At 37.8% G+C, this 26,086-nt stretch overlaps 1 protein-coding gene across 2 annotated transcripts in view; it reads left to right on the top strand.

The window, feature by feature from the left end:
- ADAMTS6 (ADAM metallopeptidase with thrombospondin type 1 motif 6) overlaps positions 1-26,086 on the top strand; it is a 316,340-nt gene that overhangs the window by 260,045 nt on the left and 30,209 nt on the right. For both annotated transcript variants that reach the window (XM_036736575.1, XM_036736573.1), the window contains exons 20-21: positions 15,592-15,721; positions 25,306-25,510. In XM_036736575.1, coding sequence (XP_036592470.1) covers positions 15,592-15,721; positions 25,306-25,510 — 335 coding nt within the window. The remainder of the gene's footprint in view (positions 1-15,591; positions 15,722-25,305; positions 25,511-26,086) is intronic.

The raw sequence follows: 26,086 nt of genomic DNA, 5'->3' as shown, positions 1-26,086 counted from the left end.
ATTGTAATCCCTACAGTATTATCTGTATATTTGAACTACTGTTGTTATGCTGTGCCATAAGGAGAGCTGTAGGAAATCTCTGTGGTCTCCTTAATTGTATCTCATATTCAGTGTATTGCTCTCAGGAAACACTCCATTGATAGAACCAAAATTTTCATCCAGAAATTAAGAAGACAAATTTGGTCAGTTAGTCAACAAGCATTTATTAGGTACTTACTGTATGGCAGGCACTGTGCTAAACCCTGGAGATACAAAGAAAGCCAAAAACACAGATCCTGCTTTTGAGGCTCTCACATTATTATGTGCAAGGCAACATGCAAATAACTATGTACATATAAGATATATACAGTATAAAAAGAAGGTAATCTCAAAGGGGGAAGGGATAACCAGTTAAAGCCCCTTACCGAAGATGAGTTTTGAGCTGAGTCTTGAAAGAAACAAAAGTCAGGGGTCAGAGGTGAGGAGGGAAAGCATTCCAGGTAGAGAAGACAACCCATGTGAATGTACAATTGAGAGATTATGTGTCATATTTGAGACACAGCAAAGTAGCTGAAAGTAGTTGTATGTGAAGGGGGTTGAAGTTTAAGAAGACTGGAGACATAGGATGTTGGCCACATTGTGAAGGACTTTGAAAGACAGAGGACTGTATATCTGTATTCATAACAGGGAGCCACAAGAGTCTATTGAGTAAGAAGATGTGATCAGACCTGTGCTTCAGGAAAATCTTTTTGGAAAGTGAATGGAGGAGAAATTGGAGTAGGGAGAGATTTGAGGCAGGGAGACCAATCAGGAGGCAGTATGCAATAGTGCAAATGAGAGGTTCTGAGGGCCTGTCCTAGGATGGTAGCTATGAGAATGGAAAGAAGAGGATGTGTATGAGACAGCTTGTAAATGTAGAAATGGAAAGATCTGACAAGAGATGGAATATATGGGGTGAGTATGAATGAGGAGATGACAATGCCAAAACTGGGAGCCGTGGTGACTGGGAGGGCAGTGGTGCCTTTGACAGTAACAGGAGAATTGGGAAGAGAGCAAGGTTTGGGGGGAAGTGATAATGATGTGAAAAGTTTGAGATGTCTATGGGACATCCGGTTTGAGATATCCAAAGGCAATTGGGAAAATGGGTCAGGAGCCCAGAAGAAAGAGCAAGGCTGCATGTACAGTTTTGGGAATCATCTGTGTGGAGAGGATAGCTGGACCCCCTAGAGGCTGATGATGTCTAAATGTGAGAAGATCCAGGATAGAGTCTTGGGGGGACAGACACCCATGGTTAGTGAGCATGACCTGAATGAAGAGCCAATAAAGAACACTGAGAAGGACTGGTCAGACAGATAGTATGAGAAGCAGGAGAAAAGAGTGTCTGTCACTAAAATGAAGAAAGGAGTGAGTATTCAGGAGTGAAAAGTGATCCATAGTGTCCAAAGCTACAGACAAGTCAAGAAAGATGAGGATTGAGAAAAGGCCATTAGATCTGGTAGTGAAGAGATCATTAGACATTTTGGACAGAGCAGGTGTAGGTGAGTGATGAAATAAAAAATCATATTGCAAAGAATGAAGAAGCTAGTAAGGGGGGAGGAAGAGGAGGTACCAAGTATTGTTGACCAGGGTGCCTTGTTTTCTTTCTCTAGTGAGTTGCTAGGAATTTGGGGCCTCAGTCAAACAGAAGAGCTATCTTCCCTTAAAGAGCTCTTCATCCAAGACAACACTGACTGGCCAGGTTTTTCACTGATTCCCACCATTTGTGTTTGTTTTATCCCCAGCGGAACCTTCAGACTTCCCTTCCATTTAGGGGCATCTTTCTGGTCAAGCATCTTTCTGGCTTAAGTTAGATAAGGGAGGGTCGGGACTGTTTACCAGTTGCTTAGCAGACCCAAAGGGAAAGTTTTAATGCTGCAGGAAGCAGTGTTGGTGATTCAGTCCAAGTCATGTCCTTAGCTCTGAGTCAGTGATGAAACACTTCCTCAGTTAACATGGTGAAGAACATGGGGATGCAATGTATTGGGTGTTGTCTTTGGGGTAAATGTGGTTAAAGATCTGGTTGTGATTTTGCCAAAGTAAATTCAAGCTCAGATCATTAAGTTCTGAGTAATTTCAGAACCCTGGTCATTGCTTCTAGGGTGTTGTTTTTCTCCACTCTTAACCTAAGTTGTTGTATAGCATGAATATAAATCTTTTTTGGACTCCCAGTGTTTCACTCCAAAGGTAGCTGCATTTCAGGAACTTTCCTGTAAGCCCCCACTGGACTGGTGGATAGTTTGGTGTGCCATTCAATAGAGTTATACATAGATGTGGACAAAAGTCACATTTGTTTTCAAATAGAACTGTCCAAAATGTGTCTATTTAAAGGTAGAGCAGAACTTCAGTGGTGAAAAACCAAATCAGTTTTGTATTTCTGCTATGTTATCCATGCTCTATTTATCATACAAACTATGGTGATGTCAATATGTCACAAACACCAAATGCTGGCTACAGGTCATCCTTTGAATTTAGTCATACATTCCTTATCTCAAAGTCATTAGCAATATGTGAATACTCCCTTTTCATTGTGGTTTTGGTTGAGCAACCATTAGGATTGTGTTAGTTCCTAAGGTAAGTGGCTTTCACAGAAGAGCTAAACTCATGTGGAAGTGATGTGCAACACAAGTAAAGATAGTCACAATTCCTTTAAAGGAAAGCAGAAGCCTCATTGAGGAGAAAGCCTTCCTGTTTTATGCACAAGTGGTCTTTGTGACTGCTAGGTCATTATCACATGTAGCCTGACTTTTTAAACAGGTTTTCAGGTATAAATGAAAAATATTACTCTTTGCCTACCCTGTGCTGGTCTGTGGTGCAACTGAGGAGTGTCAGGAAGTCTCCTCCCTCTCATCTTTTCCTTGCCAGCATCGATTCTACTCCTAAGGTGGATGCCTCTTCAATAATCCTTTACCAAGATACATATATCTAAGGGAAGGAGAGTAGTTTTAACTTGTATAAGAAGATAGCTTCCCTGGGAATTAAGTGACAGCTGAAAAGATCAGGGATACGTGCTGGATGGGAGGAAATGGAGAAAGAGGCTAGGAAAGGGGCATCTTGATAGAAAGGTGAAAGAGTAGAAAATACAAAGTTAGAAGACTTCTCTATTTTGACCTCTAGGGCCTCCCTTCAGGAAGCTTTGGAAACTCACCTGAATTTACTTACATGGTTCTTATAAACTTATAAGACTGGATCATTTCTTCATTTAATTCATGCTTAACTAATTGCCTGCATCCTTGAGAGAAATAGCAATGTTTCCAAAGGCCCCTTTTCTAATTTAGAATCTCTAACTGAGGAGCCTTCATCAACGAATATATTCTTTCTGGATGTAATTTTGACTTGTAAGTCAAAAATAAGTGTCAGATCTCCTGTGTTGGGTTAAGTTTTAGAGAACCTGACAACAAAACACACTTCTCTCCTAAAGATGTTTTCAGGCTCAGTCCTGATGTGCGTGCCTTCCCACCAATTTTAACAAATTGTATTCTCTGAGGCAGGATGTTCTTGACCAATGGTAGTGTAGTGTTTTCAAAGTTCCAGCCTTTACTCTGTATGGGCATTTTCACTTCTTAGTATTCAAGGCATTTTTAAAAAAATTCTGTTTAAATACAACTTTCAGGTTTTAAGTAAAAATCTAACAAAACCAATTAACTTTCTGTTAAGTCTGAAATTCTACATTTTAACTTTTAAACGGTCTTTGTACATTACGATAAAAAAAAGCCTTGTATCTAGGGATAAGGTGGCAAGTTGGCAGAATTTCTGAATTGTAGTAGATTTCCTTATAACCTTCAGTTTGAATTTAATAGATTTTAAAAATTGCTTTAAGAATGATTTTTATGTCCAATGAGAACAAAGGCTGTGAAAGTTGATGATTTCCTTCTATTGCATTATAATTTATTATTCAATTCTGGGGCTTTTATCCTATTATCCCCTCTATTCAAGGTTTACCTTCTCCATCTTGCTTTTCTCAGCACTTTCCACCTTCTTCCACCCCACCTAGAGGCACAAAGTTTGTGGGTGCACAAAAGGCCTGCCTTTAGCTAGTTCTCTGCCCACGCACAATGGCACTTCCCTGATAAGCCGGGATTGACAGCCTAGGGGAAAGAAGATAATAAAGTGTGCTGCAAATGAGAAAGGAGAAAACCAGGGGCTGCTTAATTGTGAATTTGCCTGAAATCCAAAGAACAAAGCTTTCTACTGCCCACAGTCTGTTATTATCCAGGAATGTTTCTGCTAGACTGTCACAGCTCAGCTCTTTCATGGGGCCATTATTTGTGCTCAGCATTCGCTTAGTCCATTCAGCTGCAACATGTTTGATGCTCATTTGATTCGTCAGCCTTCTCCTTTGGCTTATAGCATTGTTTAAAGCATCCTACGGAGAGAAATAGCATAGTAACCTGGAAAAGATGCCATTTCTCTGCCTCACCAACACTATGTTTACTTTATTGTTCGTCCTCAAAGCCCCCATGTATTCTTACCCATATTTCCCATAGGGAGACTTTTAAAATTCTAAGGTTGCTAGGATAATTTACATAACTTTCAGCTACTATTTTAGGCTGGCCATGGTTTAGAGTGTTCTTGGCTAATGAATTCATTTTTTATGGCACATGATTGAAGGTAGATCCAAATTAGTCATCTTATTCCATTGGTACAGGTTGTCTTAGAAGGGAATGTGTGTGAATTGCTAGGGCCTTGCTATTCACAGTATGACAAAGGAGACTTTAGAATTCCTTATGCAACTAAAAGCTTTGATTATAATGTGGGCTGTTGAATCTAAGCAGAGTTTGCCTTTTAATGATATGTTTCTTTCTTTGTCAATGGAAGAAAAGTGGGGACTCTGCTGTTGTGACTGGGAAGTTCTTTTACATCAGGGTCCTTAAATATTGTGGCTTCCTATTTTCAGTTGTAAACAAAAAGTGCTTCTGATAACAGCATGTTCCCTCAAACTGCTTATTTCCGCAGCCGACATCCTCCCATAATAATGACATGAGTATTTTTAATCTTAGATTTACATAGAACTTTGTCCTTTTCAGAGTGTTCTCATGTCTACTGCTTGATTGTAGCCCCACACTAACCTAGAAGGCAGGCAAGGCACATAGTTATCCTTTTCACAAAGCTGCAAATAGTCTTGACTGCCTCAGAAACCTGGGACACTCTCAGCTGCTTTGCATGAATAGAAAAGTAGTGAAGCATTGTACAACCTCCAAAACTGACTCAACACATGTAATAAACATTTGAAAGCCCAGTAACTAAGTACATCCCTGTTACAAAAATAAGTTACATTGCTTGTAACTTTGAAGATAGTAGTGTCAGGTGGGAGAGTAGGCGTGTGAGTCCTGAGAAGGCTAATGGAATGCTTGACAGCATATTAAGAGTGAAACAATGAAAGACAGTCATGAGTTAAAGTATAACCAGAAATGCTGAGCAGTTCCAAGCTATTGCTTAATAATCTGAATCTGCTTCAGAATAAGGCTTTCAGATTTTGCCTTTTTGTTCCACATTGTATTGATTATTGCTTTGACAGGTCCAAAGCAGGAGCCCCAAAGCTAAACTAGCTGAGAAAAAAGAAGTTATTTATTTATTTCCATGCCTCAAAACAGACTTTTAAAATCATGTGGGAATGCCACGTTAAGGCTGAATTTTTCTATTTATATATGAATTCATTCATATTCAACAGAGAAGATACTTTTAGAAAGGTAGATTTTCCAAGCTGCTATCAGGATTAAATAATTTCCTGCCAGTACAAGACAACTAAAAGTGGTGCTGTATTTCTCAATCAATAAAGCCACCACAGATTTATTGGTGGGGTGATAGAGGAGGCAAAAGTAATCTAATCAGTAAACATTTATTACATACCTACCATGTGGTAGGCCTTGTATGATGAGGAAACAGACAAAAATGAAAGTCTTGCCTTCTATTGAAGGAAACAACATGTTCCCAATATAATTAGATGCTAATCATATATGCAAAGTAAATACAAGATAATTTTTGGGAGAAGTACAAGTAGTTGGTGGGATCAAGAAAATCTTCAAAAAGATGTGGTGCTTTGAACTGACCTTGGAAAGCTAGATATTCTAAGGGGTAGAGGTGAGGAAAGAGTGCATTCAAGGCAAAAGGGACAGCCCATAAAAAGGCATGGAGAAAGGAGATAAATGTTGTATATGAGGAATAGCAAGGCAGCAATTTGGCAACACTACAGATTGCTTGGAGGGGGAGGGGAGGAGATAATGCTCAATAAACCTGGGAGAGTAGATTGGAGCCAGATTGTGAAGGGGGAGTTCATATTTGATCTTAGAGAGAATAATAAGGAGCCACTGGAGTTTCTTAAGAGGAGTGACATGTCCACACTAGTGCTTTAGGAATATCATCTTGGCAACTATGTGAAATTGGATTGGAGTGGGAAGAGAGTTGAGACAGCGAGGTCAATTAGGATACTAGTGCAGTAGTGTTTGGCCAGAGGGCACACAGGCCTGAACTAGGAGAGTGGCCTGGTGAGTAGAGAGAAGGGTTTGGAGATGTAGTGGAGGTGGGATGGATAAGACTTATTAGTTGTTTGGATAAATAAAGGAAGAGAGAATGAAGAGGTAAGGATGAAGAGGATGCAAACCTAGATGACTAAAAGGATGGAACTAGGGAAGTCTGGAAGAGAACTAGGTTTTGAGGGAAAGAGAATGAATTGTCTTATGGTCACGATGTATATGAAAATGCTTTGAAAAGTTGGAAGCTCTATATAACTACAAGACACCACTTTTATCACCATTTATATTTTAAAACATATGATTTAATGATTCTTTCTCATGTAACTTTCATAATCTTTCAAGGTTGTTTTGTAATACTACAAAAGAGATTAGGATGCTGTATAGTGTGCAATGAAGTCAGCCAGTTTTGTTTTGTTTTGTTTTTTAGCTTGAGGTATGAAGGACTTTAAAGATCTCATTTAATTAACTAACTGATCTCCTAAGGAGAAAGAAGCTTAGGTCTGGAAATGACTTGCTCATTACTCCCATTCCAGTGCTTTCTCTCTGCTATTAACAGAGTCCCTTCCTTTCATTTTCTATATGGGGTAGCACAATTCAGCTTTGGGGCACTTCAGACTATGGAAACTTTTAAAAAATGTTTTATCCTCTTTCACACCAATTGTCAATGTAAACTGCACTGCTATGATCATATGATATTCTCTTTTAAGTAAAGAACTCATTCATGGAAAGAATAGGAGTTTAAACTCAGTTTCTCTTATTGTTCCCTGGATTTCTTCTAGTCTTAGAAATCTTAGGTAGCTTCTTGAAATAGGAGCATACATTATCACTGAATTCATTTCCCACTTCTGCCTCCCCCTTCCCATCTCAGGGCCATTTGTTGTAGACAGAGTAGCCCTTAAACATATGGGGTTAGTTGTTGCACCAGGCACCATACTGTCAGGGGCCCTATGAAAATAACAACACCTGAAACCTAAGGCCTTGTAGTCATGAGCTGCACCTGGCTCCATTCTCGTGTAACACTACCCCTGCAGAGAGGGATGGCTCTAATATGCAAAGTCATACTCTTGCTTAATTCTGGGCTCTAGGAGCTGATGACATTTTATTATTTATTTTTAAGGATCCTTCCAGAATGTTTGCGATCTTACTAATTTGACTTTCCGAATCTTTTTAAATTTTTCTGTACCACAAGGTTCCTGGTGGCCACTTTTTTATTGTTCCGTTGGCTTCATGTCTCTCCAGAATGGCGGGGCATTCCCAACCACTTGGTAGAAAAATCTTAAAAGGGAAGATCAGCCTCATCACTGTTCAGTGGTTTTATATACTGCTTACTCCGTATATTGAAACTTGGCATTCAAGCCAAGGTAGTGTCATAACTCTAGGCAATGAGCCTTCTGTCAAGGCACTCCACTCCAGCTAGCCTTTCTGTTCTTTCTTTTATCACCAATTCACATTGCTATTGCTTTAGAGATTTTTTCCTTCCCTAATGTGACCAAGGTCTAGACTTAAGACACATACAGTATATCCATTCACTAAAAGATCTGCAGGAGGTAGAGATCAAAGCTGCAAATGCTTCCTGTTATGTTAATGGCATATACATGATCACAGGTCCTGTTTTCCTTTCTCTAACATCTGTCACAAATGTTATCACCATTTAGCATGCTCTGTCTGCCAGATAATACATGTAAAAGCACTTTGACAATGAGACAGTTGTATACAAAGTTAAATTATTTTTCTTCTTCCACATAACACTGGGATAGAGTACTTTTCTGTTTCAAGAAAAAAAAAAGAAATGTTAAAAGATTTACCCAGGAAAATTATAGCAGGCTTGTGGAGGAACCAGCATTAAAACTCATAATCTTAAACATTCCCTCTTCTGCCAGATAGATCTCATATGTGATTAAAAGAGAGGTTTTGATGACCAATAGCCATAACTGTTTCAGAGCCTCAGAGAATTGAAGCATAAACTACATACTTTCCCAATACACTTTGCCCACATCTAACAAAACAAAACAAAAAATGTGATCGAGAATGCAGCTCTTGAACACTTTCTCGGTAGGATTCCTTTGCTTGAGTGAGGTCTGAGAGCCTCAGACACATTGGTTGCTCTTCGGTGTCTGTCTGCTTCTTAGCTCCTCGGCTGCTTTTTTTCCTCGTATCTCACACTGAGAAGAGCACAGGTGCTACAGAACAGTGCAAGCCCAAATGGGATCCCAACAGATTTTTCTTTTCCAAGCTTGGTCTATTGGGAAGTGAAAGGTGTGAAGGGGGAGAAGTAGCTAAAGAATAGAAAGAGAAATTGTGATGGAGGAGGGAGAAAAAGAGGCTGGAGGAAGGAGGGTGACTCAAGGAAGAGAAAAGGAGTTCATAGAAGAAAACGGAGAGGGGGAGGTAACTGAAAATGGCCAAAAGCAAGTGGGGATTGGTAACTGAACCTTTAAATGAGTGGGAGGGGATAGAAAGAAGGATGGAGGCAAATATAAGGAGCCACATAAATATGGTGCAAGGGGAGGATGGGTGTTCTTAAGTAGATCAGGATGGGGAAAGAAAGAATCAGAGATAGGTCATTAAATAAGAGCAATGTAATGCAAATGTGGATACATACATGCATATATGTATGTATGTATATGTATTTATATATTTGTATGTATATATAATATGTACATATGTTATACATATTATATATTTATATGTAAAAAGGGGGGCCAATGTCTTTTAGGAAAAAGCAAAAGAGAAAATGTAGACTAAAGATGGGGAGCAGCTAGGTGGTACAGTGGATAGAGCTGGGTTTGGCATCAGGAAAACCTGAGTTCAGATGTGACCTCAGACACTAACTAGCTGGTGACTCTGGGCAAGTCACTTAACTCAGTTTCCTCATCTGGAAAATGAGCTGGAGAAGGAAATGGCAAACCACTCCAGTATATTTGCCAAGAAAACCCCAAATGAGATCACGAAGGGTCAGATATGACTGAAACGAATCAACAGCAACAGAGTAAAGATGAGAAAAAAAAAGTGTCAAGAGAAATTATCAGGTTGTTAGACCAGGAGCAAAAAAAAAAAAAAGAGAGAGAGATGCAAAAGACAAGAAGAAATAGCTACTTTTTAATGACAGTGTCTCTTTCTGGCTTGCTATTAGAATACTGAACATTTCCCAGCACCAGATCATTTTGTGTAGAACAGAAGGAAAGGCTCCAGAAAGGTAGAGGAGATGCCTTCAAGAGAAGAAAATGGCAGGATATGCTTCAAAAGAAGGATGCAGTTTGGGGGTGGTGGTGGAATTGGTTAGTATTTCTGTGTGCTAGCTTTCAGTTTCAGGGCAGATGGACTTTACTCTGTGGCTCAGAATGCTTGTGGCCAGCAGGCAATCATAATCATGACAGCCAAATTCCAAACAGCGCAAGGGAAGATCAAGGAGACCCCTCACCCTTCCCCAGTGTCTTTCTTTGGATGCTGCTGGCACTGGGGATTTAAATTGAAGTAATACTGCTGGCCATATGCTTGGATTGCTGTGGCTGGTTGTTTTATCTTGGTTGCTGGCTAATTTGGTTGGATACTATGTTGAGTAAATTGATAGTCTTAGCCACTAACTATATTTTTTTAATGAAAGATTCTGCTCCCCGCTCCTTTTTTCTTTACCTTTTTTCTGAAGAATGTTTCTTGGGTAGATATGAAGTGACCTGGTTCTGTAATGGTTCTGATGTCTGGCAGTGCTACATTTCAAAGGATGTGTATGAATGAGTTTTTCAGATTGCTTTCTTTTCAAGAGGAAAAAGGTCTGGAGGCTTGATGAGAGGAGAGAATCAGTAGTGAAGAGGGATATAAGGGATAGTCTGAGTCCGACTCCCATGTCTTTTTCTACTTCTTAACTTTGTCTAGAGTTGGCTACAGGGGTGGACTTTACTGGGACCTTCATTGATGGGAGGCCCTGCATTCCTTATTTTCAAAAAAGTCAATATACCCCAGATATGTTCCACGTTAGTGAGTTCAGCATGTGAGAAGTTCCATCCAATGTTCATGATCTTCTTAGGATTTGACTTCCATTAGTGAAGACTTATTCTAAAAGGCATTAAAAAATGAAACCAATTGTAGCAGCATGTGAATACAGAAGCAAAGTTGGGAGATTATTTTTTTAGTTATATAAAAAGCACACTTCAGAGAGGCAAGATTTTTTTTTACTTCCAAGCTACTGTCTCCCTCACCCTAAAAGTCTTACTTTGCATTTATTATTCACACATCTTGTATACATCTTTATGTATCCTAATTGTCTCACACACACACACACACACACACACACACACACACACACACACACACACACAAGAATGCAAGCTTCTTGAAGGTAGGGTATGGCTTCTTTTTGTCTTTATATCTCTAGAGCCAAGCATTGTATTTAATAAGTGGTTATTAATTAATCCATCACTCTTCCCTCCCTACCATCTGACTAATGATCCTTTAGTGCTTTTGTTGATTGACTACTACATCACCTTTAGCATTTTTGTGTTGACAAGAAAATTAAATGTATGTATGTGTATATGTGTGTTTCTCCAGACTGTAACCAATAAAGTGACAATATGACAATAAAGTGACAATTTCCTTGTTGAAAATCAATGTTTATACTTACATTGTGATAAGTGGATTCAAATTTTTTATCTTCATTAACAAGTATATAAATAAGATTTATGGGTGCCAGATTCATTCTATATCAGTACCAACATTTTGGTAATTAATGGTTATAATCAGAAACTATATTTTTGAGGGGGTGGTGATAAGTTACTTTTGATACAAACACCAAATTTACACACCTATAATTGCAGGTGCTTACCTTAAGAATAAAATATTCTCCATGTAATTTTAAATTCAGCCACTGGAAGTCATGGAGGCTATTTAGAAATTGAATTTACCAGACTATTTGGATGTCTCTGAGGGATATGGACATTAAACCACTAGAGTTTTGTTTTCTGTTAGACTTGCACTGACTGGTCAGAAGGATATTTTATGTCTTTTATTATAAACTATAAATCTGTGGATTTGAAAGCACAGTGTTTCTGTGTAACTGGTTGTAATTATTCCCTTAAGGGTTTAAATCAACTTGTTTAGCAATGTTTTTCAGATCACTCTAAATGAAGCCGCATACAAGAAGATGGGCAATTTAAAGATTCTAGGGGACCTTTCATTCTAAACTGGATATTTTTTTCTCTTTCTAACTTAGTTTAAATTATTTCCAGTTGATCTGCATTTTCTGGTTTTCTGAAACTAAAAATTGAATTTTACTTAATCCAGAAGCATGTGCTTAAAAATCCCTCTAATTAGGTGGCATTGGTTTAAAGTGCTTTCCCCTCGCTGGTGACTTTAAGAAAAGAATCCTATAGCCTTGCCAAGTTTGGGATAGAGGCTGGAAGCAGATTTGTGTGGCGTTGGAGGGAGATTGTACAGAGCTGTTTGTAAGAAGACTTGGAATAGATTATTGGTGCATTCAGTTCTTGAGTGTGAAATACCACACTGTCTAATACACCATTTCAGAAGAAAATTAATAAAAGATGAATGTAAGTAGAAAAATGCAGCTTCATAAAACATGAAATAATATCAACTGTTTGAGAACTTAGGTGGAAAATGTCATTAAAAACAATCTTCTAAAATTAAGTAGTGATAGTTGACCAAAAAAGTTTTACCTCTGTCTCTAATATTTTAAAAATCTTTACAGTATGACCAAAATCAAGTGAGCTTCTGATTATCAATTTCTAGCATAGTGTTGTTTAAATACTAGGACATCCAGTAAATATGGTTGAATGAATGAATGAAAAACCAACAAACACCCCACTTGAGAAATTTATACCCACCTCAGCCTCTGAACCTGAAATTCTTAGTTGATGCTGCTGTTGGCGTGTGTATGTGTGTGTGTGCATGTATGTACAAAACGTTTGTTAACTAGAGACAACAGCAGTATAAAATTTTACTTAAATCAACATTCAATACTTGTATCTATCAGGAGACACTAAAATATTGTCAAATACTATGGATAGCTTTTGTTTTTCAAAATAGAATTTGAATATCATCTTTTTATCAACAGTATTTTGTACGTGAAAGGATGTTGCATTTGAAGTCAGAAAGACAGTGTGATATAATGAAAAGAACAATGGATTTGGAATCTGAGGGCTGCTTTTGAATCCTGGCTTATGTACTACCCCTGTGACCTGGGGCAAACTAGTATCTTTGGACTTCAGTTTCCTGAGTGTTTGAACTGAATGACCTCTAAGGGCCCTTCCAGTTCTAAATCTTTGATCCCTAGGCATGGGTTTGAATCCCGATTCAGTACTTAACTGTATGACCATGGACAAGTCACTTAGACTATTGATGTAGTCTATTCTTGACCATGAAGAGGGCTAGGAACTATAGATTTTTCATCTGTATATTGGGTAATACCTATGGGACGAATGTCATAGAGCTATTCTGAGGATTAAATTCGATCATGTAAGTTAAGTGTGTAAATCTTAAAGCACTAATAAATGTCAATTACCATCATCATCATCATCTTGTCCTTTAGTAGAGTTTGTAGAGACCCTGCTTTTTGATTAAAATGTCATTTCATTTAAGGCCAAATTTGACCAGTTCTATATGTGTGCTAATTTGATGAGAGAAGGGTAATTTTCTCAGATTGAGTGTACTGAAGTATTCTTTGTGTTGTGGAGTGGTAAAATCACATGGGGTAGTCCCATTTCTGCTGTGATGTGAAATATTTATCTGTTTATAAGAAATAGCTGAGATTCTAGACTGGATAGATTTTTATCACACCCCAGATTTCTGGCAGAAAGTATGATTCAATGGGATTGATTTTAAGACAAAATCTTGCCTTCCCATGATAAGTGCCCTGAGTCCTCTCCTGCCCCATTAGCTCCCCCTCCTCTGTATCCTCCCTCTCCAACAGAACACAGCTATGTGGACCATTGGTCTGACCCAGAGTGGCAGTTCATAGTTGAATTCTTATGACTAATGATAGAGATATCTGTCTAAAAGGTGGACTCCATAGAGTGAATGAGTTATCTGCCCACTGGGATGACACAGTGGAGAGATAGCTGATGAATAGTGTAGAACATCTGTGAATTGCTAATAGATGTGCTAGAAGTGAGTCATATCTTCCCTCAAAAGAAATCTAAATTTTAGTAGCTAAAAATTTCCAAACTGCCCTTGCACAAATTGAAATGTTTGATGCATCTTTAAGGGAGAAGGACATGAGTCAATACTTAGAACATTATGCTATTTAGTTAAGTTGGTTGTTTGGCAATTGTATTTTTTAAAGCACCAACCAAATTATGGGAAAAAAATGTACTTTTTTACTTTTTGCTTTAAGATACTCAGTAAGAACCTTGAGTTCTTGCAGACCATAAAAACTGCTTCCTTAAACTTATCTCCCCCATCATCCCCAAAGCCACAGGGAGTTAGCCTAGCTAGCCTGGTGGGCTTGATAGTTTTTCCTGTTCCCTGCTTAAATTATAAGGGAGCTTTGGCTAAAGTTCCCTGCATAAGTTCCCTAAAGTGAAGGAAAGGTCTGGGGGCCTCCAGGCAGAGTATTTCCAGGATTGTGGAGGGACTTTAGGGAAAGTACTTGGTGCCTAGCACTTTAGGCGACAGGTTTCCCACCCTGAAAGATCAAGTTTCAGCTTGATTTACCCAAAGCAGGATCAAACTCTGTTTGTCTGGGGACTTAGAAACAATTGAGCCATTGTGTGGGGGCAAGGTAGTTGTGAAGTTGTGGTTTATTCAGTATGGCTAATATAGCTCTTTTCTCTTTTAAGGTAATTTAGCCTACCCCAGGGGTGGGGACCTGGGGCCTTGAGGCCATACGTGGCCCTCTAGGTCCTCAAGTGCAGCCCTTTGGATTCAGTCAGTTGAGACCCAAAGGGCCATGTGTGGTCTTGAGGCTGCAGGTTCCATACCCTTGGCCTACCCCGATGTTTTTTAGCTGGTTTAGGATTTTTTCCTCTTTCGGTTTCACTAGTAACATGCCACCCCATGGCCTAAGACCTTTTTGTGGTACTTCACTTGCTCCTGTCTGATATCTTGACTTTCTCACTTTTTTGTTTCTGCATCTTCTGGATTCTTGGACATCAAGGGAAATGCTTGGGCCAAAATGTAATCATCGGGGACTTTTGCTTCATAATAGAATTGAGACCTTACTTTAAGCAAATTGTTGAGAATATTTGCTTTTTAAAAAAATGTTTTACAAATTAAGAAAAAATCATCATGTGTTTTTAATTTTCTCAAAGATTTTTCTATCAGGTGATTTTCCTGTAGAGAGCAGGTCACATAAAATATTTTTTAAGAACAGGGTGTGTGTTTGGGGTACTAATGTACAAAAGAATTATGTACAACTTTCACAACTGTAAACAGTTTTTAGTCAATCAGATTCAACAGACAAATGGCTTAGTTGACAGAACATTTATTTCTGATCTTCAAGTATCTTTAAAGCACTGGCACCATACACTTTTCAGTCTCCATGAAGACACTAGCATTTCATTACTTAACTCCTTGCTGGACTGATGAAATCAAAAGAGTGTCTTAAAATTTAGTTCTTCCATGGACTGTCAGAGATAGGCTTCCATAAATGGAGAGAGGCCATGGCAACATTAACGGAATGTGGTATGTGCTTTTTTTTCTCTTCTTCTCTTTACAGAGATTAAATTGGTGGAATATGTTCCAGAAAATATCAGACAATAAATTCTATACTACTGTTTTATTTTAAGCCAAAACATAATCAGCAATCTTGCACGGAAACACACACTTCAGTGCTTTTTCATTGAAAATTTGGAGATGTATTGTCTTTTTTTCCTCCCACAAGGGAAAGAGGGAGCAAGAATATGCAAATATGAACAGCCTATGCTTAAATCTACAAATATTTTCTACTGTTTGCTTGAAAGCAGAATACTAAATTCCAGTCCAGCGATGTTGCTTAAAATTATAATAGAGAAGTGGTCTCTCTTCAAAATTCTTTCTGAGAGTGAGACAGAAGCAGTTCAGGAACTTCAGGATTTCTCATAGCATCAGAAGAATTTGCCTAACATATGGGGGAAAGCAAAATGACATTCCAGTTAATGGTGTTTCTCTTCTCAAGGTATCCAGAAGCAAGAGGTGGTGTGTAAAAGGTTAGATGACAACTCTATTGTCCAGAACAATTACTGTGACCCTGATGGCAAACCACCAGAAAACCAACGTGCTTGCAACACTGAACCTTGCCCACCTGAGTAAGTACAAGATAATATAATAATTTTTCTGCTACCCAAGCAAAGATATTAAGTGCCTTTACTGAGAAGTTAATGAGGTATATTGCTTATGATGTATGTAAATTAGACTGAGTAGGGAACCAAGAGCAAACAAAGGAGGCAACAATTTAATTTCTCCTTTTATTAGACACAAAAAGCGTACCAACAGAGAACTGAAGAAAGGAAAAAAATCTGAAATGCAAAGCAGGTGAATTCATTAATTCCAAGTTTCACTGAACTTAGAGACAAAGAATGAAGGACTTCCCGTGTGTTATGGCCTTATCCTAAAAATGGCTACAGAGATTGGTAGATGTGCACAAAATCCCCAGTGTTTGGTAGATGAGAGAAAGAATTCTGATTTTTTTTCATATTACAACTAGGTTATTGCATTTCTTTAAATTTTCCCTGAAATGATTGTGCAAGTCTATAAAATGGGGGTAATACACTCCCTGGCCCCCAGAGTTATGACAAGAAAAGTGCTTTGTTCAAGTCAGCAATTACTTAATATCTCCCACTCTCCAGTCAGACTGGCTGAGTTATTAAATCTCAGAGAGTTTAGAATACTGGTGACTAAGACAACAAAGCAATCTAGGGTGATGGGGTATAAATATTCATTCAAAAATGTTTATAGTTCTATGTTAGTTCTTCTTGAAATGTGATACATAATGAATTCCCCCAAACTCAGACCTGGTAAAGTACAGGAATGTGACCTTTGGTAAGTATTACAAAGACTTGAGTTTATACATTCAGATTTTTTCTCACAGTTTTCTCTCATGCCAATTATATAGGGATATGTATCTCAAGCGAAACTCCAAAAGATATGTAAAAAACAAAAGATGTGAAATGTGTCCTTTACCATTTTAAAATGCTTTTTATCATATTTATACATAATTGAGAGTCTCTGCCCGTCGAGATAACTCCCTCAACATCAAGATTTCATGTATGAGGTTTGGCCCTTCATCAGCTCCAATAAAGCATCAGTAGTCTTAGTTACACTTGTTCTATTTGGCCTTCTGGTTTTTTAAGCTTAAATGCTGTCCTATAATTTCCTTTGGGAATCTAATAATTGGTCTTTTTCCTTTCCTATTTTGGAATTGGCAGTGACTTTTTTTTTCTAAAACGGTAAAAATATGGTCGTGAATTCGATTGGTAATACCTGGGTTAATAAGTATGGCTAAAATCAGTCATTTAAATTAAGATCAAGTTCAGAAAACATTTAAGTCCTTGTGTGGTTCCAGGTATCCTATTTTTTTCTCCTATACTCCTTAAATAAAGGAATGATGGGGAAGAATAGTATGGTATCAGGAATATTAACATACTAAGGGTAACCCAGGTCCCAAGATGATCACATGGAAGAACAGACAAGAATATTCAAAAAAATGTTGTTTGTCAGAATAGAAAAAGATATATGTGTACATAGATCTATGTAGGCAAATATATTAAATTATTTTCTGTAGGGATGTCAAGTCCCAGTTAAAATTCCACCTTCTACAAGAAGCCTTTTCCTATTTCCCTTAATGCTGGTGCCTTCCCTCTGTTGATTATTTCCAGTTTATCATACACACACACACACAGAGTTAATTAATACATAGTTGTTTGCATAGTATCTACCCCATTAGACTATATTATCTTTGAGAGCAAGGACTGATTTTTACCTTTCTTTGTATCCCCAGGGCACAGTGTCGTATACATAGAAGGTGCTTAATAAATGCTTTTCAGATGAATGATAGATTGAGGCTCTTTCCCTAGTCTGGTTCTATTGCCTTTTTTACTCAAATCCATTTTGTGGAAAGTTTGCTCTTTGACATTTTCTTAGTAGTTGTAACCATATAACAGGATTCCTAAGGAGCAATAGAGCAAATACCTGTAGTTTCCTCACAAACCATAAAGCTAGGTATTATGATAGGAATGACAAAGTCCCAGTCTTCAGACAGTTACAGGCTTATAAAGAGAAAGAAATCTTAAGTTACATGAAGTCATTGTCTTTTTGTAGCACCTACATTCTGTTCTTAATTAATGTTGAGGTGTAGGAAAAATGGATTCATCTAACCCCTTAGTAATTTTTCCACAAAGGCTATGTCTCTTTAATACCAAAAAGAACTTTTCATATGGAATTCTGTCAAGTGACTGGTGGTTTTGTCTACACCATGCCAAACAACTGGCTTGATTATTTTTAAACTAAACCTACTAATCACTTTGGCATCTTGGAGATACAACCATGGGGTGAGTCAAGATAAGCTTCCTGAAATCAATGAGACTTGAGGGTGGAGAAGAAAGGGAAGGAGATGTTGGCTGAATAGGCAGGAAAAGAATCTTGGGTAGGAAATTGAGATCTAATTCTATTTCCAGTTCTTCTCCAGCCGTTTGGGTGATCTTGGGAAAGTAAATTAACTTTTTAGTCCCTTAGTTTCTTTAGCTGTAAAATTTGGATGAGATGATTTCTAATGTTCCTTTTAGTTCTAACATTCTGTTATTAGCTGTGTTTCACCCAATTAGCAGAGTAAACAAGTTTTCACAGGAAAGCAATAGAAGGACAGAGGGCAAAGAAAATGACAGGGGAATAAGAGGGGATAAAGAAAGAGGAGTTTATATGAATAAAACAAAGGAAAGTGACCCATGCCAAACTGAAAAATTTGATATTTATTTGGGAAGGTACATGAGAGTTCAGAGATTTACTGCTGAGGCAGAATGACATTCCCTTCCATGGCAATACCAAAGGAAGGAAGTAAACGAGCATTTATTAAGCTCTTACTATGTGGCAGGTATTATTCTAATTGCTTTACAAGTATTATCTCATTTGGCCTTCACAACAATTGTGTGAGAGTTGGTGATATTATTATCCCCATTTTACATCTGAGGAAACTGAGGTGAACAGAAGTTAAGTGATTTGCCCAGTGCCACATAGCTAGAAAGTGTCTGAGGCTGGATTTTAATTCAGATTTTCTTTATTCCAGACCCGGTGCTCTATCCACTCCATCTTCTAGCTGCCAATGCAAGAGTACTTCAGCTTTTGAAATATCTAGATTAAAAAATAATTCCCAGATGGGTTCTGGATAGATAAAGAAAGAAATGGTGATGCTCATGCTATATGTTGGGATAGGAGGGAAGGGAGGAGTCATTATCGAACAATACGATTAGAATAATAGAGATTTAGGACCGCAGTAGAACAGCACTGAGAGTACATGCTGTAGGAGATGAACCCAGAGTTGAATTTTCACTATGTTGAATGTGAATATGAAGGATATTTCACATGTAGTAAAATCATGTGGAGATATTATTGTTGTGTAGTAGTTGAAATTATCATAGCATGACTGCAGATTTTTAACATCATGAAAACAATAAAATAGTTTATCCATGGTAAGGTAATTGACATATACACCTTTAGCTAAACTTGAAGAATGTTCTTCATATTAATAAAAAAATACTATGGCAAAATATCAGTTACTAAAATACCTGGCACATGAAATGTTCTGATTAGACTAATTTAATTTTATGCTTAACTGAGGATTAAACAGAAATCTCTTTTGCTTCAGATAGTCATTAAAAATCTAAAATGGATTAACACATAGTCCTGCTTAATAAACAAATCTGAATCTTTCTTTGATGGTTAAGTATCTTACAATGCATTATAATAACCATTTCAAACAGTTATGATTTTGTAGGATTGTGTGTATGGGAATTATTGGAGACAACTAAAGATTTGTGTGCTGACTCTAGGATGTTGGCTCAGGGTGTTGAAGTTTTTAAACAAATGTCTATTTTTTTCTTGTAAATTGCTCCTTTTATTTTTCAGATAATTGCAAAGCAGAAGTAAAATTCTGTATAATTGAGGCTTTTCTGTTGTTTTTGGTAATTAATCATGGTTTTGCTTTATTTGAAAATCAAATTCTGAAGCATCCTGAGCTCCCATGATTTATTTACCTTGCTCTTTGTAAGATGTTTCTTAGTGTGTGTAGCTGAGAATATGGACTGGGTAGCAGAAGACATCCTAACTTCAGTTACTTCAGGTGTGTGAGCCTCACTTGAGATGATGAGTTTGGTTCATGAAATCACAGAATCTCAGTCTTTGCTTGAAGGCCTCCAGGGAACAGAAACCTATTGCCTCTTGACAGATTCCATTATTGGACACCTCTAATTGTTAGGAAGTTTTTTTTTTGCTTACCTAGAAACTGATGTTTCTTTGCAAACCTCTAGCTAGGACTCCAAGTTCTACAGTTTAGAGTCAAGTAGTATAACTGATCCCCTTTATGGCTTGATCTCAAATCCTCTCTTCTCATCTTGCTCATCTTATTTTGGATGCCATCATGGTTTTTCAATATCCTTTCTAAATAGTGGCTCTAGAATGGAAAATAGCATCCCCTGATATGGTCTGAACTTCACCTCTCTTGTCCTGATTGTTCTAACTTCTGTTAATGTAATTTAAGACCCCATTGGTTCTTGTGGCTGCAGTGGGACACCATTGACACATATTGAGTTTACCGTCTAGCAAAACCCCCAAGTCTTTCTTCACATGAACTCTTGTTTAACCAAATTTCCCCAATTCTCTATTTGTTCAACTCAGCTCTTCACCCTGAGGCTAAGATTTTATATTTATTCCTATTAAATTTCACCTAATTAGATTCAGCCAGTCATTCTAGCCTGTTAAGAGCTTTTTGGATCCCAGTTCTGTCATCTAAAGTATTGGGTATCCCTGTCAGTTTTGCATCATTTGTAAATTTGACAAGCAATCTATGCCTTTATTCAAGTCATTGATAAAAATCTTGAGCAAAACCAAACACCTCCCCCCATGCCGTTCCACTAGAGACTTCCCTCTAAGTTGACATCAATACCTTAATCAACACTTGTCATTTAACTAAACTTTAGTTTACCTATCTGTACTACTATCCAGCCTACATTTCTCCATCTTGTCCACAAGTCTAACATAACTTCGTCAAATGCCTGCCTAAAAATCTAAGTTTATTATGTCTGTGGCATTTCCCTGAACTATTGATATGTCTGGTAACCTTGACAAAAAAAGGAAGTAAGATTAATTTGGCATAATTTGTTCTCTAGATGAACACATGCTGTCTCAAGGGAATTACTGTTTCCCTTTCTATATGCTCACGAAAAATCTTTTGGTACAGTGGATAGAGCACTGGATTGGGAACCGGGAAGTCCTGAGTTCAAATTCTGACTTAGACACCTACTAGATTTGTGACTCTATGCATTGAAATCACTCTCACCAATCTATAGTTTGGAAAACCTACATTCTTTTTTTTTTAATCGACACTATTTTTTGTCAGTCTCTAATCTTGTGGCACCTCTTCTCTTTCTCCACAATTTTTTCAGTGATCATTAACAATGATTCGGTAATCATATACCCAGATTCTTTCAGTATTCTGGAATGTAGCTCAATCCAGGTTTACTGATACAGGAACCTTATTTCTCTTGAATGCTCAGCTCAAGTATACCTCTTTCATGAGACGAGATGTTCTGATTCTCTCAGTTCTTAGCATCCCTTCCAATACTTTTGTACATTTCCTGTGTCAGCAAACATGTATTCCCCAGGTAGAAGTAAGATCTTCAAGAATACAGACTTCCTCACTTTCATGTTTTTCCCCCCAGCACCTAGCACAATACCAAATGCATACTAAATGCTTAATAAATATTTGATTAAGTCCCATCTTACAAAGGATGGAAGAGAGATCCAATAACTGGCTTTATCAGCTACTTTTAGGGTTAGTAATGCATGGTTAGTAAACTGTCAATTTAGTAAATTTCATCTAATTCAGTTCAGGTCTTCAAGGTTAGCCAGTTTTCCTACTCACATCGCCCTTGTGGCCAATAACAGTGATACAGTCCAGATCACCTGCTGATTGACTGCGTCTAAGGTCCTTATGAAATGTGGAATAGGACCTCAAAGGATGGGTCGTACTCCTTATTTGATAGAGATTTGCTCTCAACATAACCAAAGAAGTCTTTTTTTGTTATCCTCAGTTCATTCTGGAGATATTTTTAGGAGAAAATTCAGCCCTTTGTTTTCATTCTTAGTTATTTTCCCTTGCTTCCATCTTCTGTACACGTCTTTAAAAATCTGAATCAATATATAAGTTCCCTTTGCAGCCACATTTATCTCTTCAGAGATAACTTCTTTACTTCCTCCTCAGAAGCATAGGTGTTTGTGTTGTCAGATTTTTGTTCTTGAGAATGTCTACCTGTTGAACTGACTTCCACCATAGATTTCAGGGCATGAAATATTATTTACTTTTTCTCTGAACTCTTTAAAATCCACTTTCCCCAAATCTAAAATACCTGTAATGCTATGGCCAGGTTTCCTCATCTTATTTATCATGAACTCAGTCAAAGATGGTGAGTTGAGTTGCTTCCCAGGTTCCTGTCCATTCTATTTGGGTAACCAGTTTTTTTCATATTGGTCCAGATCAGATCCATAATAACAATTCCACTTGTCCCTTCCTCCATCCTTTGAAAAATAAAATGATCATCAAGATGAATCAAGAATTTCTCAAGTGCCTCCTTTTAGAAGAGAGAGAGCCCTAACCTTCATGCCTGGTTTCCAGCTTGTTTCCGAAACTCCTCATCTATTCATTTCTTCTGCCTGGTGATTGATAATATACCCCCATGACAATATCAGTTGCTTCTTCCTCCTTTGTTCCTTACTTGAATTCAACCATGCTTATTCGATTTCTTGATTTTTCTCACAGACTAGATTGTTTTTTAAAATAATATTTTATTTTCCCCCAATTACATGTAAAAACAATTTTTAACATTTGTTGTATTTTTTTTAAAGTTTTGAATTTCAAATCCTCTCTCTCCCTCCCCACCCCCCTGAAATGGAAATCTGATATGTGATATACATGTGCAATCATGTAAAACTTTTCCATATTAGTCATTTTGTGTAAGAAGACTCAAATTTAAAAAAGAAAAAAAAGAAAGAAGGTAAAAAATAGTATGCTTCAACAGACTAGATCTTTTTGATGCAAAGTGCTAATCCACTGATACTTTTGTCTGCTTTATTTCAATAAGATGTACCTTCCATTGTAGATGGCAGCTACGTGATACAAAAAAAAATAAAATAAAATGCTAAACTTGGAGTTAGGAAGACTGGGTTTGAATCTTATTTCAGACTCTTAGTGGTGTGATTGACCCCAAGCTAGTCACTTAATCTCTTTCAGCCTCAGTTTCTTCATTTATATTAATGGCACCTACCTTACAGGGTTGCGGTGAGAATCAGATGAGAGAATATATGCTTTGCATACCCTAAAGTGCTACATATATGCTAGCTATTATTATTACTGCTATATTTTACTCCCATAGTGTCTCAGTGATGCTTATGTGGTCAAATTTACCTCCTTCCATTGATTTCTATTTATTTATTACTCATAGGAGCATCATTGTATAGACAAACATCTAAGGGCAGGAATATTATCAGTGTGGTTCCTTTTGGATGTGGCCTTCTGTGAAGTTTTGCACCTCTTCATGAGGAGTTGATGTGAGGAGATTGTGGTTAAGATGGTATGGAAAAGAAACATAAGAACAAGGACTGAGTGGGAAGAGGACCTTCTGGGCAGTCAATCAGTGGGTGGTCTGGACTATGACCTCCTTTTCCTTTCCCCTTATCGATCACAAGGGCATTTTGATTAAGAAAAGTTTTTTAACTCTGCACACCTGGATTACATGAAGTTTGCTAAACTGATTGTTTACTAACCTTGCATTTATAACCCTAAATATAGCTGACTAAGCCAGTTATCTGGTACATAGGAACTTCCTGGTATATAAGTGGGTCAATCAATGGGCATGCGTGAAGTCAGCCCGGGCCTAGCAATAGGCCAGGCCTCACAGGTGACTCAGTAGATAGAGTGTTGGACTTGTAGTCAGGAAGACCTGAGTTTGGATTCTGCCTCAAACACTTCGGCAAATCCTTTAACCCTGTCTGCCTGTTTCCTCATCCATAAAATGGGGGGGAAAGTAATAGCATCTACCTGCCAGAGATATTGTAAGGGTGAAAAGCTAATGTTTGTAAAGTGCTTTGCAAACAAAGTGCTATATAAATGTTAGCTATTGTTAATTAGATTCCTTCTATACCATATATATGGTGTGACAGCAAAAGAATGTCTTGTTTATTTATTCCTCCTCTGTTTTCTGTTTAAAGTCCTCACGATCAGATCTGCATGTTTCCACGCACATATAGGCTTCTTGGCCCTCATTAGATGCACTCAGTCTGTTGCCAAGAGCCCATCATTCCTGTTTCTGAAACTTAGCTAGGTTTTCCTTTGGGTGAAAAAGCAGTATTTAAAACAATTATTTAAACAACTCAACAATTCAAGCCTAGAGAAGATAGCATGATTTTGTGAACAATAGAGAAGTCAGCAGGCTAATGGGTCGGGCCTTGAAGGGTTGAAAGAATGTAAAATCAGTGGTGAAAGCAGAAGGGAAATTGAGAGTTTATTTTTATTCATTCCAAGTTGAAGGCTGTGGTGATACATCCAGGCTAAGATATTAGAGACAGACTCATAGCAAGACTGGACTGGACAAAGAGTGAAAAGTCAGAGGTGGCACAGACTAAGGGAGACAGAAAAACAGAAACACCTACTGAATCACCAGCACCAACTCTGTCTGCACCTGTGTTTAATTTAGCAGCCTTGTATTGAAGGAATGTCAAAGCTGGACCCTTCTTACAATGTGCTATCTAATGAGATCATGGCTGGAGGTGGTATGACTGAATTTTCTATGACTGAGTAGACATTTCTGTTTTATCTCCCAATCTCAGTGATGAAATCACTGTTTTTCTTTGTTCTTGGCAACTGAATCAGAGTTTTAGTATGGCTGGCATACAAGTTATCATCTTCAGTATACAAGTACACATTTCCTCCCCTAAAATGACATCATTCTCATTTATGAAAAGCAAAAATTTTTTAAAAAGAAAGAAAATTTGAAAATATTTTTAATCTTCTTTGGAGATTGATTCAGAAATAAGAGAGCCCCAAAATGCTATGTGATATTTTTGAAAAATGAACAATTGAAAGAAAATTCATCCTTAACATAAATACTGAGTTTTCAAAAATTTAGGCCTTGAATATTTTGTAATGTTTTATTAAAGAATGAAAGACTTCCAAATAATAAAAACAGTAAAGCCCATTGTGGACCAATAAATCAGACATAGCCTCAAGTTTAGGATACAAGGAATTTGTCAGATCCTCATGGGTTTAATGCTGAAAGGGGGTGATAGAAAACCGCAGAGGTCTTCATACATAAAAACATCACAACAGCTCTGAGTTGGTTCCCAAGTAGTGGAGAGAGATTTGTGCTGACATCCACGCCTCTACACCTCTTTCCTGGCCCTTAAATACTAGACAATGGGCCATAGGGGACCATTGAGTTGCACAGTTATCCCTTAGTGTGAGTGTATGTCGGGCAATCATTTCAACCACCATGGATACCTTACTCTTTCCAGATAGATGTGCTTGAAAGAGGATTTGATCTCTTTATGAAATTGCTTGCAACTCAGCTGAAAATTGCTGCTGCACTTAGGAAATGCTTCTCTGTGTTTCTCCCACTTGGTGCTACAGGTGGTTTATTGGGGATTGGATGGAGTGCAGCAAGACCTGTGATGGTGGAATGCGCGCGAGGACAGTGCTCTGTATCAGGAAGATTGGACCTTCCGAGGAGGAGACACTGGACTACAGTAGCTGTTTAACCCATCGGCCCGTTGAAAAAGAGCCCTGCAACAACCAGTCCTGCCCCCCTCAGTGGGTTGCTTTGGACTGGTCAGAAGTAAGGAAATCTGAGGCTATCTTTTTTTTTTCTCCAAGATGTCTTTACTGTCAGTAGCAAAATATTTAATATTTTGGACATCTGAGCATGTGAAGTTCCTAGTGCTTGCCAAATAAGGATACCTGCATACCAGTGCATCTGAGTCATGTTATTTTTCTATTATTGTTTGACAGGTAGTGAGAATTTCCCAGGTTATGGAAATTAATAAATCTTTAGCACCCAATCTGATGGAGAGTTTAAAGCAGGGGTTCTTAATCTTTTGTGTCATAGACCCCTCTGGTGGTCTAGTGAAGCCTGTGGATCCCTTCTCAGAATAATTTTAAATGCATAAAATAAAATATATAGAAAATAAATATATTAAGATGAATTTAGGAAAACAGTAAAATAAAAATGTTCGTGGACTCCAGGTTAAGAACCCCTAGGAGTTTAGGGACTTTATTTACGTGATCACTCATGTATTTTTCAACTCCTTGCTGTTCTCAAGTAGTGGTCCTCTCATAGCCAGGAAAATATGTATTTCGATGAAAACTGAAGGGAAAATGAAGGTTCTTTCTAATTGAGGCCTTCTTGGAAGAC

This window comes from Trichosurus vulpecula, chromosome 1, assembly GCF_011100635.1.
Source record: "Trichosurus vulpecula isolate mTriVul1 chromosome 1, mTriVul1.pri, whole genome shotgun sequence".
Taxonomy (NCBI): domain Eukaryota; kingdom Metazoa; phylum Chordata; class Mammalia; order Diprotodontia; family Phalangeridae; genus Trichosurus; species Trichosurus vulpecula.
Note: the sequence above shows the minus strand (reverse complement) of the source record. Positions and strands in the feature narration are given on the sequence as shown.